The sequence below is a fragment of the Ostrinia nubilalis genome, chromosome 17, assembly GCF_963855985.1.
Source record: "Ostrinia nubilalis chromosome 17, ilOstNubi1.1, whole genome shotgun sequence".
Classification (NCBI taxonomy): Eukaryota; Metazoa; Arthropoda; class Insecta; order Lepidoptera; family Crambidae; genus Ostrinia; species Ostrinia nubilalis.
Genome location: NC_087104.1, coordinates 14,677,130 through 14,694,543, shown reverse-complemented (window position 1 = coordinate 14,694,543; position 17,414 = coordinate 14,677,130). Strand labels below are relative to the sequence as shown.

The 17,414-nt window shown below is 44.5% G+C and overlaps 1 protein-coding gene across 1 annotated transcript in view; it reads left to right on the top strand.

Moving 5' to 3' along the window:
* Window positions 1-17,414, top strand: part of LOC135080167 (ran-binding protein 9) — a 42,415-nt gene that overhangs the window by 13,280 nt on the left and 11,721 nt on the right. The window contains exons 2-7 of the mRNA XM_063974849.1: window positions 8,743-8,907; window positions 9,937-10,127; window positions 10,770-10,951; window positions 14,381-14,493; window positions 15,951-16,608; window positions 16,659-17,178. Of these exons, the coding sequence (XP_063830919.1) occupies window positions 8,743-8,907; window positions 9,937-10,127; window positions 10,770-10,951; window positions 14,381-14,493; window positions 15,951-16,608; window positions 16,659-17,178 (1,829 nt within the window). The remainder of the gene's footprint in view (window positions 1-8,742; window positions 8,908-9,936; window positions 10,128-10,769; window positions 10,952-14,380; window positions 14,494-15,950; window positions 16,609-16,658; window positions 17,179-17,414) is intronic.

Genomic DNA, 17,414 nt, shown 5'->3' with positions numbered 1-17,414 from the left:
ATTGGAAAACCTAAACTAAATTCGTCTGAATTGTAATAATCAAAGGGATTTTGGGAATCCCGTATCACTTTTCTGGTACTTATTCTACTTTGCTCATTGATATAATTATCAAATTCTTCTTCACTACTGTAATCCATTGTAAGATAATATTAATCGAATACAACCATAAATAAAGCAAACAAACCTCAAAACCGAGAATAACCTAAAAATTTTGACGTAAATAGACACTATGCGTTGCGTAATACAGCTCCCTGTCTACCTTAGCTTTGCGTTCATTCTAAGGGACGCATAGTGCTTGTCACCACTGAAGTATTGTCTATGAATAGGTTTTTGGGACCCTGTGCGTCAACGCGCACTATGAGGCCTCAAAGTAATGTTTGTGAATACGGGTGTAAGCAGCGATCGCAGCATTAATTTCAGTAGGAGATGATGTGCAGCTATGTTAGAATAATGAGCCTCGAAACAATCTTAGTTTCTTGTAAATTGTTATTAGTCATACAATTATTCATAACAAGCTAGAATTTAGCAGTTGACACATTTTATTGTAATTTTTTTACTGCACACAGTGAAGCGTTTATTTGCAAGTCACTAATGACAAAATATTTATGTAAAATACCTAATGGCCGTAACAGCTAATACGCATTACGCAGTACGACTTGATAACATGTATTGTTTCCGTCATGTATTGTCTACGATAAACTAATAGACTTCATATCAAACTGTTGGTTTTATACAAATTCTATTAGTTTATCGTGCACATTAGAAGAGCGACAGGGTACGAGTGTCACGGCACTCTGCCAAATGCCACTTGTTTAGATAGGAAGCCACGGTTAATCTACAGCTGCTTCTGTTTATAGTTTCCTGAATTATTCTATAACTATTGGAGGTGGAGTTCGCTCTACACGTGCCAGTGATGTATTGCAATCGTGCGCTGTAAACTGCGCGATATTTTTTGCGTCACTCGCAAACTCGTAAGAGACAAAGGCTTGAACGTTGCTGTGGTCCTATACTATATTGTTTATTTTTACTATGATAGAATCACCGAAAGGGCCGCCCTCGCTTTCGAAATGGTACCGAAATGGTGCATCTACTAACTGGGTCAAGCTCGCCTGCGTCGGGTCGCCACGTGCTCCTCCCCACTTCCATTCCCCTCATTCGCGATATCGCACCACTAAATATATCTTACGTTGGAGCAGCAAGGCTTAGTTTGCATTGTGGAAAATCTAACATTCGACCTTGTCGAAGAGCTGATATACACGTCTTTCGCGCCTACGGATGGTTGTGAGCCCTACGCTTTGACGATAGAGTCAGCAATGGCCCAGCGCTGTTCACTTGTAATTAACAAAGGCTCGTTCATGGCGAGGAAGGTTGGGCTACGTTGTCATATTCTTCTGTGGGAGTATGGGGTATTTGCATTTTAAATTTAACATAGGAAGTCATGGTTGAGCTTTGGCTCTAATGGTGGCCATACACGTTAGGGTTTGCATGATGGTTTTGACCTTACATGCTTAACCGACATGCAAACCCTAGCGTGTATGTTATAAAACTGTACAGTTATTGGTGCGTGTACATGCAACCTAACGAATATCAAAAAAGATATTTTTGCCGCTCGGTTATGTTTGCGCACATGCATAACCGAGCGTGTGTGCGCCCGCTCATGCTTGCATGCACAGTTTTCTCTCAGTCTCCTATAATCTGTGGCAGTGAATGGTGGTGAATATTTAAGACACTCATGTGTTCTTCCTGTTGCAAGAAATCTTAATGTTACTGCTAGGTTTGGGATGTGCGTTGATAGATCACTATGACAGCCAGTCAGTCACCTTTGAGTTTTTTAAATAAATTTAGATTGTGCATGCAAACCCTAACGTGTATGTGCTATAGATAACTCGGTTATACCTGTCGGTTAAGCATGTACGGTCGTAACCATCATGCAAACCCTAACGTGTATGGCCACCATAACAGGTGAACTTTTGCTACGCAAAATATTAAGTTATCATACACTTCCTCTTGATTACCTGGCTGCTTGGATTTTTTAATGTAGATACAGTACTTGGATATTTTACGGTATACAATAGTTAGAATAATAAAAAAGCAGGTGGTTTGGAATTTAGCTATTTTAGATAAAGCAGCGTAGTAAATAGAAACCGCGGCGAAAGTTTTGGATGCGTGACCGATATTTCGCTCGAATGCGACTACCGATTGTTTACCATGACGCGATGACGATTTATATTTACCAGTTGTGCTTGTGTGCTCGTATACGGCCCTTGCTCCATGTTCACTCTCCCGCATAAGAGTATCTTTGTAACCTTAGTAACGAGGACCCTCGTCTTCAGTAAATAAGGGGACGCATACAAACCGTGGGATGTTATCTATAGCTTCCGGAATCCGTGAACGGGAAAGCGAATAAATCCGAATAAGGACTTACTCGTACGTTGTACCGATTGTGTGATCTTATTGATTCCAATAATTATCTATCGACTAGCTTTATCTTTTCCTCCTATCAATGCCGTTCTACTTAAATACAACTGCATTATTAGATTTGCATAAGTCTAATAAATTATCAGAAATAATTAGGTCATACCACATCAATGGCAGGTCAAGTTCGATTCGCTAACACAACATTTTTTCCTAAAACTGGGTAATCCAATTCTTATACCGAAGTTATACGAACTAAAACCGCCTGCAGAGAATCGTGGAACAGGTTTAGACGACCAGCGTAGTTGACTTGCGTGTTGTCGAACTTTCCTCTGTAAGGCACAGCAACTGTAAGGTCGGCGAGGTCTTCCTTAGCTGGTGAACATTACTACTGAGCACAATAAACTTTTTTCTCCCGTTTCTTACTGCTTCTAGTCACGGCAGTCGGATCTAAACGCGATTTAAACTTTCGTACTGAAATCCTATCGATTACCGTTTTTGCCGTGTTGGTTGGTGTGTCAGCGATGATGGAAGTCAGATCATTTGTCATAATAAAATATCTTATCCCGTGAAAGTTTGTTTCTTGTGATGAGATTGCGGGTTAACCCATCTCGTTCGACCTCGCTTCAAGTTCGCGCGGAATTATTATAGCAATGATTACACGCGGGTTGTGTTACGTAGCGCAGCGACATTTTGTCTCCTTGGCGAGGTCGTGTATTCCGTTACTGTCATCGATGCCCGCAATGTAGCGTGGAATATAAATCTGCTGTCGCTTGGCGACAGAGATGTCTTCCCGGAATAATTTCATAGTTCCCTACCGAGTTTGGGATCGTTCAAACTTTCAAAGTTTCAACGTGATAGAGTTTGTTAACATTGCCATTCCCGCCATTATCATTAATGCTATCAATTAATTAATATGCTAAGAAAAGTTGAATTATTGTTAAGCGTTCATGTGTTGTGCAGGCTACGTGGTATGCTCGCTGAAGGCAAGATAATTTGCAATTTCACAAGCTGTCATCGTTGCCTGTATCGATGGCAGGTGGCCTTTCAGTGTTCCCGTCTCCGTCTAGGGATTGAAAATTCAATTACGAATTTATAAAGTTTACAGTGTAAACAAGTTTTTTCTTTTCTTTTTTTTAATTTTGTTTTTGGTTAATTAATTAGTTAATTTATTTGATCATCAACAAAGTTACATTGTATATCGTTCACACAAGTAACTTAAAATAATGACACTTGTTAAATGCAAAATTAATTAATCTTTTTTATTTTCTCCACCTGTGCATGCAGATTATCTTTGATAACTGTGATGTTACGACTTTTATTAGTTGAATTGAATATATTGTGTTATTTAGCCATTAAACATATATCCCGCCCCAGTTTACAATGGGGTGTGTTTTTTTATGAAATATACACTCTTTTTGCCACAATTTTCATTTGCCCCGTCAAAGTGCTGACTGTGACACCATACCACACCACAATGTTTGTAAGCAGTTTAATTCTGCTGAGAAAGCATTTATTTTTTGCGTTGCCCGAACGTGACAAACCAGTGTTCCAAGTAAATGACGCGTGAGCTGTGACTACGCAGCAAAACACATTCCTATTGCCAAAAACTTGTTTACTAACGATATCAGAGAAGTTTTCGCTCTTCGAGAGATAATATCAATCAGTTCTGTCAAAAGTTCTAAGTTGGGGACTATGAGAACTACTGTAAAATATGAGGTATGCTCGGGAATGGTCTCTCGATTGAGTTTATCTAATAAATAAGTCATTCTAAATTCTACTTAGTACTTATTCACGTGGTTGACTGCCGTCCGTAATAGAAGAGGAGATCTGATGTACAGGTGCGCATAGACGCAGCCGTAGTAATTGATAGAACGTCAATAAATTGATGAATGTTATCATAACGTTACAATACGGGCTTTGTTTGTTATACGTATAATAGAGATTTGTTGAATAGAATAAGCTGTTTTAGTATAGTTAGCGTAGTTGTACTCGGCTCCATAGCACCACTATGCTCTTAATGCTCGCGTGGTATCGGTAGTGAGGGTGTGCATGCCGTGTTCACTTAAGCATTCGCGACGCTGCTTGCCATCCAGGCTCGAGCCGGACCTCTAACGACGCCAGCTTGCACATGCGGCCTTTCACAGAATTCAAGATCGTATCTCCGAGCAGCCAGACGCGTAAGTGGTGTATGGGGCCCGACAGTGGATGAGTTTAATGGACATGGATGTTTTCTCTATTTGTTGGAAGGTGGGACGCAGGGCCCGGGCCGACGACCCCACCTGCCTTACCTCCACTTACGCCTCTGGATGTATCGTACGTGTTCACGTCTCTATCTAACACCACCGTGCTAATAAACAGGGCTAGTCGTCCACTTGTGATTTTTTTATTAGCTCGTTATTGCTTATGAATATAAACATGAGGCCGTTGCGTTGCGTGACCGCACTGCGCCCGTGAACCGGTTCATCAAAATATACATGAGTTTCTTCGATACAACTTCATCAACGATCCGATTCGCTGCTCTGTTTATTGGCAATGAGTAATCCATGTACGGTGTTTTATGTTAAGGTCTGTTTCCGTAAATAAAACTGCTGCCTCTGTTTTGGATTCCTATTCATTTAGTGTTGATTGTATTTCGTGGAAATAGAAGTCGACTTGTTTTCGCAGTGTACGAGCGAGATTGGGCATCTTATGAGAGTTAGTTTACGGCGCACTGCTTCACTAAACATGCCACATGTCGATGTCTGCATTCGCGAAACACAATTAATAAAGCGATGTGATTAATTGCGTCGTTAATTACCTTCTATATCTTTAGCTGCTCTGAAATTTTCGTTTCGTATTAATACGCATGTATTAATTTGTTTGAGATACCTTTCCTTAGATCATTAGATGTTGTGTGGTTATTCTTAACATATTGCTGAGTGCTAATTAATATTTTCTATGTAAAATACAATAGTGCTTCCTCTCTTACTGTACTTTCCTTGTCTGTTTTTCCTCAATCACGCCATTAGATACTAAGCTGTTAGTTCTTTAGCTATAGTTCAGATAAAATGCCATTAGTTTCTTTAGCTGCACTTGAGAGTTACCGTTTAGTTGGTTTTTCAGCGCAGCTCGATGTCCCAGATGAAGTGCAATTTGCATGCGTTCACCGTGCTGTTATTAGATAATGGAGTGTCCCTGGCAACTGCTGCTTTCAGTGCACCTGGGCGCTATTATACTAAACCTTGTGATGCACCGCTGATTCTGACTTTAATGTATGTTGAACCCGATACCGTCATCAAGGCGAATACTGAATGATATAAAATAATATTAATTATACGCTCAATGATTTGTTGAATGATTGATTGCAGTCGTAAAGATTTATTGTCATCGTTAATTAGCTATTTGTTATTTATTGTTCTAAAAAGGGATAGTTGAGAAAAAGAGAGAGAGGAGTTGATTTACTCGTATTGATAAAGCATCCCACTTGTAATTTTCTTATAATTATGAAGATCTGAAAACCATACTTAACTCGAGGCTTTATAAACGTGTGGCAATGGATGAAGGACTCCTTGTTGTACTTTGCGCCAAGAGTCTTGTCGCTTCAGTCGCTTGCTGCTGGTAACTAATCCAAAGTTGCATTGAGGTAAGTGTGAGCCCAGTTTTACTGTGAGCACTGAGAATTGCGATGGTGATGCCCGCGTGAGTCAGCCGCGAAGGTGCAGGGGGCAACGGTCCACTAACGATTGTGGCTAATTTCGTCCACCACGAGTGTCCGCCAGTCGCCGCCGTTGTTCGTGCAGCGAAGATGCAGTTCCGTTACCTAGAGGAACTGGTTTGTTATCTGACCTGTGGTCGGCTGCAATCTTCCAGATTAGTCATTCCATAATCGCTACATAACAGGAAACAGATTAGAGTGCTTTAATAGCTGCAAGATAACAAGATGTAATGGGATGGGATGTCAGATTTGGAAATTAATCACATCACACTTCAATTTTATGAAAAGCACTGACTGAAGCCGATCAGCGGCATTTCAGTAATGATATTTTGCGATCTGAAAGTAAATTGACCGTTTAGTGAGAGATTTAGTTTCCTGGATGAAGATACCGACGTCAAAACATACTAAAATATTATTACCATTTGAATCCGACGTGACTGCGCATGTTAGCGATTCAATTTTCTTGATATCCGAATGCAAACAGATTTGACTTTGCATCTGAGAATATCTCCACAAGTCTTTGACACTCCTGGTGCATATTCATCATGTGGATTGAAATAAATCTAAATGAAGATTTGTGGCCGAACAATTGCACGAGATTGTGTTATTTAAAACGAGCATTGCTATTAAAGATAATGACTCAACCCTTTCACGTTATCGAAGGTCAAGAGTGCCTCGGCCGGGGTAGAGGGCCGATGAACTGGACCTCTCTCGTTTGTTTTGTTACAAGATTGCATGTATCATCCTCGTAACTTTAAGAAGCTGATTGACCACTGAGTGTGTTTTTCTTTTTGGAATTACTAGTGGACACCTGAACTTAAAAGTTTCAAATATTTTCAGAACACCTCTTATGAAGTTTAAGTCTTCTTATTGTATAGTTGATAAAATAATAGTTTTTATGTTTTATCCTTGTATATGGGATATCCTTGTATTTTAAGGAAAAATACTGTCTTTTGTAGTCTTTTAGTCATTGACCCCTCACTACAGCAAAACGATTAGCTTCGGTGCTTTATTTCGAATTTTCCTATTCTATACCCATAACATAGCGTTATCCAAGGTAATCCACCCACACTCACCGTTTCATTCTCATTTATCTAGCGTGTTGTGTAAACTCGCGGTTCGTTAACCTGTGTGTCGTCGTGCGTACGCGCATTGCACGTGTGTGCCGTGCACATTCGCCTCACTTTGTAACTAAATATGACCACTATGTCGATAGCGATAGGATTCAGCCAAGTTCTGATAAGCTTCAACTACTACGCAATATCATATCGGGACGCGGAGATCGAGATTCGTATAGCAACATTATACGCAAAATAAATGATATTTATTTGCTGGTTATAATTTTGTATTCGTTTTAACAAGATTGATAAAATTGTGTGTGTGCGCCAAATATTTCTAGCGCAGTAACTCTTGTCCTTCATATACTAATTGTTACGTTCCACTGACGCCTGATCTTGTTATCGAATAATCGACCTACATTGTTACGACTTTAAGTTCAAATTCAGTGCACATAAATTTCCAGCTTTTGTACATAATTCTTATGAAGTGTTCGGGTGTGATTGTTTTCGAGTAGGCAAGAGGTCGACAGCACGACCTTGCTTGTTAGTGGATTGCGTGCCCCCGCCTCCATTTGGCTCAGTTTCAGAATAGCATTTTGATCCTTCGAGAATATTATGGTAACTTTCTCGAAGGATGAACGGTAATGCTTTTCGTGAGTGACTTTGTTCAGAAAACAGCCGTTATTTTATGTAAACACGTGTCTGTGATCCTCTCTTTAGATATGCGTAGATGATGTTAAAATAACTTCCAAGCCGTTTTGAACCAATCTGATTTGCAAATTGATTTAAGTTTGATTTACTCTCAGGCGACCTTGCTCATTTGTCTAGGTTAGTGCTTTTAGGACATCTGTAAGATTCAGCGCAGAAGTTTCGGCGTATCCATTACGGCTGGCATTGGCCGGGCCGCCGCAATGTCGGCGCAATGTCGCGGCGTCCGCAACCTCCCCGGCGGGGGACGTTTGAAGCTGTGCCTGTGTTTCTGCAAAAGTTTGCCATTCAAACCGAAAAGGTTGACCTGAAAACTGAAAACTTCTAATCATTAGGAGACCGTTTAAAGACCCATTAATTCCCGTCATGCTTGCTTCACTGAGCCCGTTATCGGTTGTCCCGATCTACATATTAAGCGACTTGATGCAGTCATGGGTCGGTTCCTTAATCACGGACGGGCATCTTAGTCAGCTCACTGGGCACGACCGGCGATCCATTAGCGTATATTACGCCCTATATTTATAGCTTTTCTTCTTAGTGATTTGCATGATCTCAATTAGTGCTGCTCGCCTACACGTAACCTATTTCTTGGAACTAACATCACCTATTTATTCCCTTATCTTGCGAAACGACTGTTTACCACATAAAGCACGTAGAGCATAGTGTATAATGGAATTTCCGTAGACAGTAAACGCTTTTTATTGTTCTGAAAATGCGAGCCTATTAATCACCTGCCTGGGATTTGTGTTTGTATGTTAAACAACTTTGAGTATAGAATTAGTCATTAGATTTTTAGCTAAATCTTCATTCTCCATTACCTTCATTGCTTATTGATCTACAATGTGTTTGTATGTGCCTTTCCAGGTCATGGCAAGACTCATAAGGATGCAGCGAGCGTGCGGGCCACGCACCCTATCCCGGCGTCGTGTGGGCTCTATTACTTCGAGGTCCGCATCGTGTCCAAAGGCCGCGACGGCTACATGGGCATCGGGCTCTCCGCTCACGGCGTCAATATGAACCGCTTACCTGGTAAGATTATCTTAATCACATCACTCGATTGGAGCTGGACATAGGCCTCTGTCGACTCGTCACAGCTCTGTAGACTTCCTCATCTAGAGTCAGCCACTGACTCAAAAAAATCATCGATAAAATGTTGTGATTCTCCATCCAAGATTGTGTCAGCCTCAGTAACCATTGCTGAAATTCCGTAATTGAGTATTTACGACTAGTGCAATCGGGTAATGTATGATTCACTTAAAGTTTCATTAAAATTAGTTGTTAATATGAGAGCTTCAAAGGATTAGAGCTTTTTATACGAAGGCTATCTACATATTTGCTTGTCCACTTCCTGTATGCTATGAATACTAATTGATTGACCTTCGGGACAATCCTTCTTGTAAGTAACATGTCCCAAATACTGTCACACACATGGCCTGTTTGTGTCAATTCGTCTGTTCCTGTATTTACGCCTCATACATCGTCAACATGGCATCTGGCAATAAATAAGGCAAGTTCAATAGCAAAGGGCGCATGTTAATGGGCCGCATTGTGTGCGACCGCGAGCCTTTGTTCGCATGTACAGAATAGGCAGGGAATCACATTGTGACATTGTCTTTCTTTGTTGCTAAGTTGTAATAGGGCTAATTTAGAACTGAGTCTTAACTTGGATATTAATTTTATTATAACAATAGGTATCTGTTGACCAAAGCATTGACCTAAATCAAATATCCATACCAACCTATTCAATTTAACTCGTAACCCTTGTCATGTCTCGTAATGGATTTCAAAGGGCATCATTAATTTCATTATGTCACTTCAGAGTCTGTACATACTTATGATAAAACTATTATGTGGACGCAAGGATTTGATTAATAATGATGATGAACGATATGACTCTATCCCCAGACATAAAAGCTTTTCAGTATTCGCCGTAAATGGCGAAGCGTTAAGTTCAACGTATTGCGCTGTCTGTTGTATTGAAAGAGGTCTATGTCCAGCAGCGCACATCTTTAGCCCGTGCTGACGGTGCGTCACTGATCGAAGGCTCCCCGTTTCCAGGCTGGGACAAGCATTCGTACGGGTACCACGGCGACGACGGCCACTCCTTCTGCTCGTCCGGCACGGGCCAGCCGTACGGGCCCACCTTCACCACTGGTGACGTCATCGGCTGCGGAGTCAACCTCGTAGACAACACCTGCTTCTACACGAAGAACGGGCACCATCTAGGCATCGCGTTTCGTGGCTTGCCGGTATGTGTTTTTTTTTATTTGTTCTTGCTGAAACAGGCTAAGGACAAGGACCATGCTGCATTAGGTCTAGCGCAGGGGTCTCCAAACTTTGAAGCCTTGGGGCCATAATGTTTTTTCGGTATGTTGCAAGGGCCATAATAATTTTAATTTTTCTGCCCACCTTTGTAAACATAGGCTTAGTCTTAAGCTGTCGCGGGCCGGATTGATGGCAGTGGCGGACCGGATATGGCCCGCGGGCCGTAGTTTGGAGACCCAGACCCAGACTTGGACTAGGGTTTAGCGTATTACTGAGTCTGCGCTTGAGGTATTGGAGAGGAACGGGAAGGGTTAACATTCATATATTATGACGTGTATTATACAAATTTGAAGTGTTGCTGTTGTTTTACATTACAAAATCACCCTGTCGTGCCGCTCCAATACCTCATAGCCTTATGCATCGATTTAGTTAACCTCTAGACTGTGGCCGGTGGTCTGTTTGTTTTAAAAAAGGCTGCCGCGACACAAGCACAGCTTAGTGCAGCAGCCGCTAGATAAACAGATTGTAATTTTTTTGTTGGCAAATAAAATACTTTTACTTTTTTTTTTTAAGTATGGTACCCTACTGTATTGAAGTGATGTTAACTCGCCTTGTTTATCCCACAGCCGAACCTGTACCCGACGGTGGGGCTGCAGACGCCCGGCGAGGTGGTGGACGCGAACTTCGGGCAGCAGCCCTTCGTGTTCGACATCGAGGACATGCTGCGCGAACTGCGCGCGCGCACCCGCCTCGCCATCGACGACTTCCCGCTGCCCGACGAGGCGCGCTGGCAACAGGTGCTGCACAGGTACGACGAGGAAGCACCTGGATGGCTATCTAATTCAGTTGGAAGCAGTGTTGGCACTAATCAATTAATTTTTTAATCAATTAATTAATTTGATTAATTTTAATCATGATTAAAAAAGTAATCATAATCATGATTAATTTGTTAATCATTAATCAATAATCATTAATTTGATTAACTTGATTAACTTCTTAAATGTTCTATCGAAGACAATGTTAAAACATTGAATTCTAATATTAGATGTTTGGTTTTAGGCTACAATTCTATGACAGGTCATACCTAGATAAATATAAGGTAACCTAGACTGCCCCCCGCCCCCTTCCCTCGCTGAAACTTCCGGTGCAGTCTTCCGAGCTCCCGTAGGAGGATATCAGTCCACTTCCCCTACCGTTCCAGCACTTACTTGCAACCCCACACTCCCACCACCTGCCCCCCACCCCAGTAGCCTCCCCTGAAACTTCTGGTACGAAGTCTCCTGCACCTCCCCAACTCGCAAAACCTCCTAGTTTAGCAACCCCACCCATCTATTGAATTGCCCACGCGTGGCCCTCCCCCCGAAACTTCTGGTACGAACTCTCCTGCACCTCCCCAACACGCAAAACCTCCTAGTTTAGCAACCCCACCCTTCTATTGAATTGCCCACGCGTGGCCCTTCCCCCGAAACTTCTGGTACGAAGTCTCCTGCACCTCCCCAACACACAAAACCTCCTAGCTTAGCAACCCCACCCTTTTATTGAATTGCCCACGCGTGGCCCTCCCCCCGAACTTCTGGTACGAACTCTCCTGCACCTCCCCAACACGCAAAACCTCCTATTTTAGCAACCCCACCCTTCTATTGAATTGCCCACGCGTGGCCTTCCCCCCGAAACTTCTGGTACGAACTCTCCTGCACCTCCCCAATACGCAAAACCTCCTAGTTTACCAACCCCACCCTTCTATTGAATTGCCCACGCGTGGCCCTTCCCCCGAAACTTCTGGTACGAAGTCTTCTGCACCTCCCCAACAAGCAAAACCTCCTAGCTTAGCAACCCCACCCTTCTATTGAATTGCCCATGCGTGGCCCTCCCCCCGAAACTTCTGGTACGAACTCTCCTGCACCTCCCCAACACGCAAAACCTCCTAGTTTACCAACCCCACCCTTCTATTGAATTGCCCACGCGTGGCCCTTCCCCCGAAACTTCTGGTACGAAGTCTCCTGCACCTCCCCAACACGCAAAACCTCCTAGCTTAGCAACCCCACCCTTCTATTGAATTGCCCACGCGTGGCCCTTCCCCCGAAACTTCTGGTACGAAGTCTCCTGCACCTCCCCAACACGCAAAACCTCCTAGCTTCGCAACCCCACCCTTCTATTGAATTGCCCACGCGTGGCCCTCCCCCCGAAACTTCTGGTACGAACTCTCCTGCACCTCCCCAACACGCAAAACCTCCTAGTTTAGCAACCCCACCCTTCTATTGAATTGCCCACGCGTGGCCCTTCCCCCGAAACTTCTGGTACGAAGTCTCCTGCACCTCCCCAACACGCAAAACCTCCTAGCTTAGCAACCCCACCCTTCTATTGACTTGCCCACGCGTGGCCCTACCTTGGGAGGGGGGGGGGACTTCTCCCCTATCGTCAGCCAGCCCGCTTAACTTCTTTCCTGACCCAATTTTGCTGGAGGATACCGGAAGAATAGAAGGAATTGTGAGAAACAAAACTAGTGCGATAAAGTGTTTTGAGTAGTGAAAATTGACGCAGTTTTTTGGGAAAACGACAGTACCTCCAGATCCCATCTTTGCTAGACATTTTATAAGTCGCGGGTACCTTTTCATACACCCCCAACCCTTTTCTTATGAAAATAGTAGATAGTTAATCAAATAATCAAATTAACGATTAATGATTATGATTAATTAATCTTAATCAAAATTTTTGATTAATGATTAATTAATCATAATCAAAAAATTTTGATTATGATTTTAATCATTAATTTTTAATCATTAATCAGATTAACTTTTTGCCAACACTGGTTGGAAGAGCAGTCGCCCGGCAAGCGGAAGGTCGTGGGTTCAATTCCCGCTTTAGGCAGTTCGATTTTTTCAAAATAATTATGTAAGTGGACTCCGACAAACGTTACTTTGACATTACGTTACTCCGACAAATGACAATACTGAATATCGACATGACTTTACTTCGACACTACACTACTCAGACAAAGGCGTAATATCCTTTGTCTGAGTAGTGTATTGTTGAAGTAAAGTCATGTCGATATTCAGTAGTGTCGGAGTAACGTAATGTCGAAGTAACGTAATATCGAAGTAACGTTTGTCGGAGTTTATTTAGGTAGCCCACCTGGATGCGCATAGCAAGGCATGATGGCAGGGCACAGTACGCAGAATTGACGGCTGATTAAGTAGCAAGGTTCTGAAGTGGAGGCAATTTATCGAAAAACGCAGAGTGAGACGTCCACCTATAAGGTGGACCAACGAGCACAGGAAGGCCGGTACCAACCGGTCAATATGGAAATCGTTGGGGGAGGCCTATGAACGGTTCAGCAGTGGACGTCCTGTGGCTGAAGTGATGATGATGATGGGCCTGGATGCGGCCAGTACAGGTCCTGTCGGTGTTCAAATCCAACCCATAGGAGAGTCTTTGTCCAGCAGTGGACGCCATTTGGTTGATGAAACACATGCACAAATCTTCTATTTGCCTCTAGCAAGGCAAGTAAAAGATTTGGCCTATACTCTTCAGGCTGCTTCGCTGGCCAGACTGGTTGGCGACGCCTGATATGCACCTCCAATCTGTAAGTCTAGATATTAGCACGTCACTACCTTGTTTAATATACCACGCAATTTTGTATACCCATTATAAGATACACTATACAAGAATGCATGGTAAATTCAGTGAACTGCTCCTGAATCGAATGTACCTACTACTGCTATTTCTATTTATTTATATTAACCGGCAGACAGTGGTGACTGAGTTTGTTGCGGCGCTTCTTCTCAGCACTTGCCAAATGTTGGTCTCGAAGCGCTGGTAGGGTAAAAAGATTATGAGACATGTAGAGGCTCCTTAAGAGCAAAATGACGATTTGTAAGAACTATTTATTAGTCTAAACAAATAAATAAATTTTGACTTTTGACTTTGACTTTGACCTCTATCTATTTCTGAGTGACCCCTAGCCCTTAGGCGACTTAGGGACCACACATCAAACAGAGAACGGGCAGCAGCGCTCTCTGAAAAACATCAATCTTATAAACTGCGATCCCCAACCCGCCTGCCAAGCGTGGGAATTATGGCAAAACCCTCCACTATAGAAGAGGAGGCTAATAGTCCAGCAGTGGGCTGTAAAGGGCTGTTGATGATGATGATGACCCCTAGCCCTACGACCTACGACATCCACGAGAGATTGAGAGTGGTAAACTGTTTATAAACAATGAATGTGTGTGTCTTGCAGGATGGTGTCGTCGTACCTGGTGCACCACGGCTACTGCGGCACGGCGCAGGCGTTCGCGCGCGCCACCGCACAGCCCATCGTCGAGGACATCGCTTCCATCAAGAACAGGCAGCGTGAGTGCGCACCACACCACTATACATTCTAAAGTCTGTTCGCCGAGAGTTGATAAAAAAAATTAAATATCAGAGGTTCTAAACTCATTATAAATTGCGGCCCGCTAATTATTTTTGTCGATATAATGAAAAAGTTGGTAGATTATTTGGCCTGGCCTTTTTTTTGGCCTGGATTCTCGGCTCGGTTACAATTTAATTTTGGACTACCATTTATAAGAATGTTCTAAAAATACCAATTATCTACCAAAATCTACTAAACGATTTCGCACTACTAAATCATCGTCCTCTTTGCCTCAAATCTACCAAAAAAGTAGAAATCTACTAAAAGTGGTCACGCTGTGGCCGCCGCCGCCCGCCGGCCGGGGCACTTGACGACAGCTGCGTGGCTCGTACCATGGTACTCAGTGCGCGTTGTGACAAACGACGCCCGCCATACAGAATGCGATAATTAAGCGACAGTCGCTATTGCAAGACATTTCATAATATTTATCAACTCTCGGCGAACAGACTTTACTGCAGTCTACAATCATAACCATACGACCATACAACAATAAATAATTACGTAGAGGACGGCTCCATAGTCCGTCTAAAGTTAACGCAGTTTGATTTAGGAAATGTTCATGTTAGTAATTGAGGCGGAGCTGCGTTTAGCTCCGTCTTTCTCCACTCTAATCTGATCCAGACTTAAATGACTCGGCCACTCTTTTGACCCAGGAAAATGTCCATACCTACCGCTGGGGAGGGTGGCAGTTAAAGTAGGATTCGAATCCACTAAAAATTTGGGGTGTTCCCTTTGCCGCTTAATGGTCGGGTACTAGAGACGGTGGTGGTACCTACCACGCCCCTTTTCAATCCCATCTGACGGCGGTGGTGACCTGTGCAATGCAGGAGAAGTCGCCCCCGCTCCTCCAACCTGCTGGCCAGAGGGAGGAAGAAGGGAGTTGTCATACAACCGGCTTCTATGTCCCTTTCATCCCCCTTTTCCGTCTGCGATAAAGGGTGCGGAGGGGTCGTCCCGTCCACATGAAAAAAAAACTTGTGGTGAAGCAAAGGTACTTGGATCGACCGAGTGTTCTAATTACCGCTGCCGCGCTGGTGAGACGAAGTTGCGAAGGCTTGCGATCTTGAATCACTGCGCCATCTCAGTTATATGTTATTACGGTCGATCTGGTAAAGGTCACGGGAGGAGCCTGGTTGCGGGCAGCGCAGGACCGTTCATTGTGTAAAACCTTGCGGAAGGCCTTTGTCCAGCAGTGGACGTCGTTTGGCTGAAACGAACGAGTAAATTCCAGCAAAATGGAGAGTTCATACCGGTGCCGCGTTATCATGGTGTCCATAATGCCTCCGCTAAAACTCATGCGGGTGCCCACACGCGTGACTTGTACCCAAAAATAAGCATAATCAGGATTTTTGAGGACTTGTTGAGTGCCAAGCCTAATGCATCCATCATATTGCAGGGGTATCCAAACTGGTGCTGGCGGGCCGCATCGGCGAGGCCATCGAGCTGACGCGGCGGCTGTACCCCGGCCTGCTGGAGCGCGACCAGGACCTGCTGTTCCTGCTCAAGTGCCGCCAGTTCGTCGAGATGGTCAACGGCTCGGACTCCGAGGTAACGTTACTTGCAGACTCCAGCGTCAAGTACGAAGCATCACTGGTGCTGGGACTCATCGGCGAGGCCATCGAGCTGACGCGGCGGCTGTACCCCGGCCTGCTGGAGCGCGACCAGGACCTGCTGTTCCTGCTCAAGTGCCGCCAGTTCGTCGAGATGGTCAACGGCTCGGACTCCGAGGTAACGTTACTTGCAGACTCCAGCGTCAAGTACGAAGCATCACTGGTGCTGGGACTCATCGGCGAGGCCATCGAGCTGACGCGGCGGCTGTACCCCGGCCTGCTGGAGCGCGACCAGGACCTGCTGTTCCTGCTCAAGTGCCGCCAGTTCGTCGAGATGGTCAACGGCTCGGACTCCGAGGTAACGTTACTTGCAGACTCCAGCGTCAAGTACGAAGCATCACTGGTGCTGGGACTCATCGGCGAGGCCATCGAGCTGACGCGGCGGCTGTACCCCGGCCTGCTGGAGCGCGACCAGGACCTGCTGTTCCTGCTCAAGTGCCGCCAGTTCGTCGAGATGGTCAACGGCTCGGACTCCGAGGTAACGTTACTTCCAGAGGCGTCAAGTACGAAGCATCACTGGTGCTGGGACTCATCGGCGAGGCCATCGAGCTGACGCGGCGGCTGTACCCCGGCCTGCTGGAGCGCGACCAGGACCTGCTGTTCCTGCTCAAGTGCCGCCAGTTCGTCGAGATGGTCAACGGCTCGGACTCCGAGGTAACGTTACTTGCAGACTCCAGCGTCAAGTACGAAGCATCACTGGTGCTGGGACTCATCGGCGAGGCCATCGAGCTGACGCGGCGGCTGTACCCCGGCCTGCTGGAGCGCGACCAGGACCTGCTGTTCCTGCTCAAGTGCCGCCAGTTCGTCGAGATGGTCAACGGCTCGGACTCCGAGGTAACGTTACTTGCAGACTCCAGCGTCAAGTACGAAGCATCACTGGTGCTGGGACTCATCGGCGAGGCCATCGAGCTGACGCGGCGGCTGTACCCCGGCCTGCTGGAGCGCGACCAGGACCTGCTGTTCCTGCTCAAGTGCCGCCAGTTCGTCGAGATGGTCAACGGCTCCGACTCCGAGGTATAATCGTGTTCCAGTCAACAATACTTATTTTTTTAATGCAGGGATGCACAGACTGACGGACTAGGGGGCCACTCGGGTATATTATGAGCTAAAAGGAGGCCGTAGAAAAAAGTGGGCCTTAGAAAATACAAAGGTTCAAGTTGTTATAATTTTGCTATTTTTTGTCAGATTTAAAGAGACAAAAAATGATGTCATTGTTGTTGACGTGATTCAAAGTTGTTTTTTAGGCAACG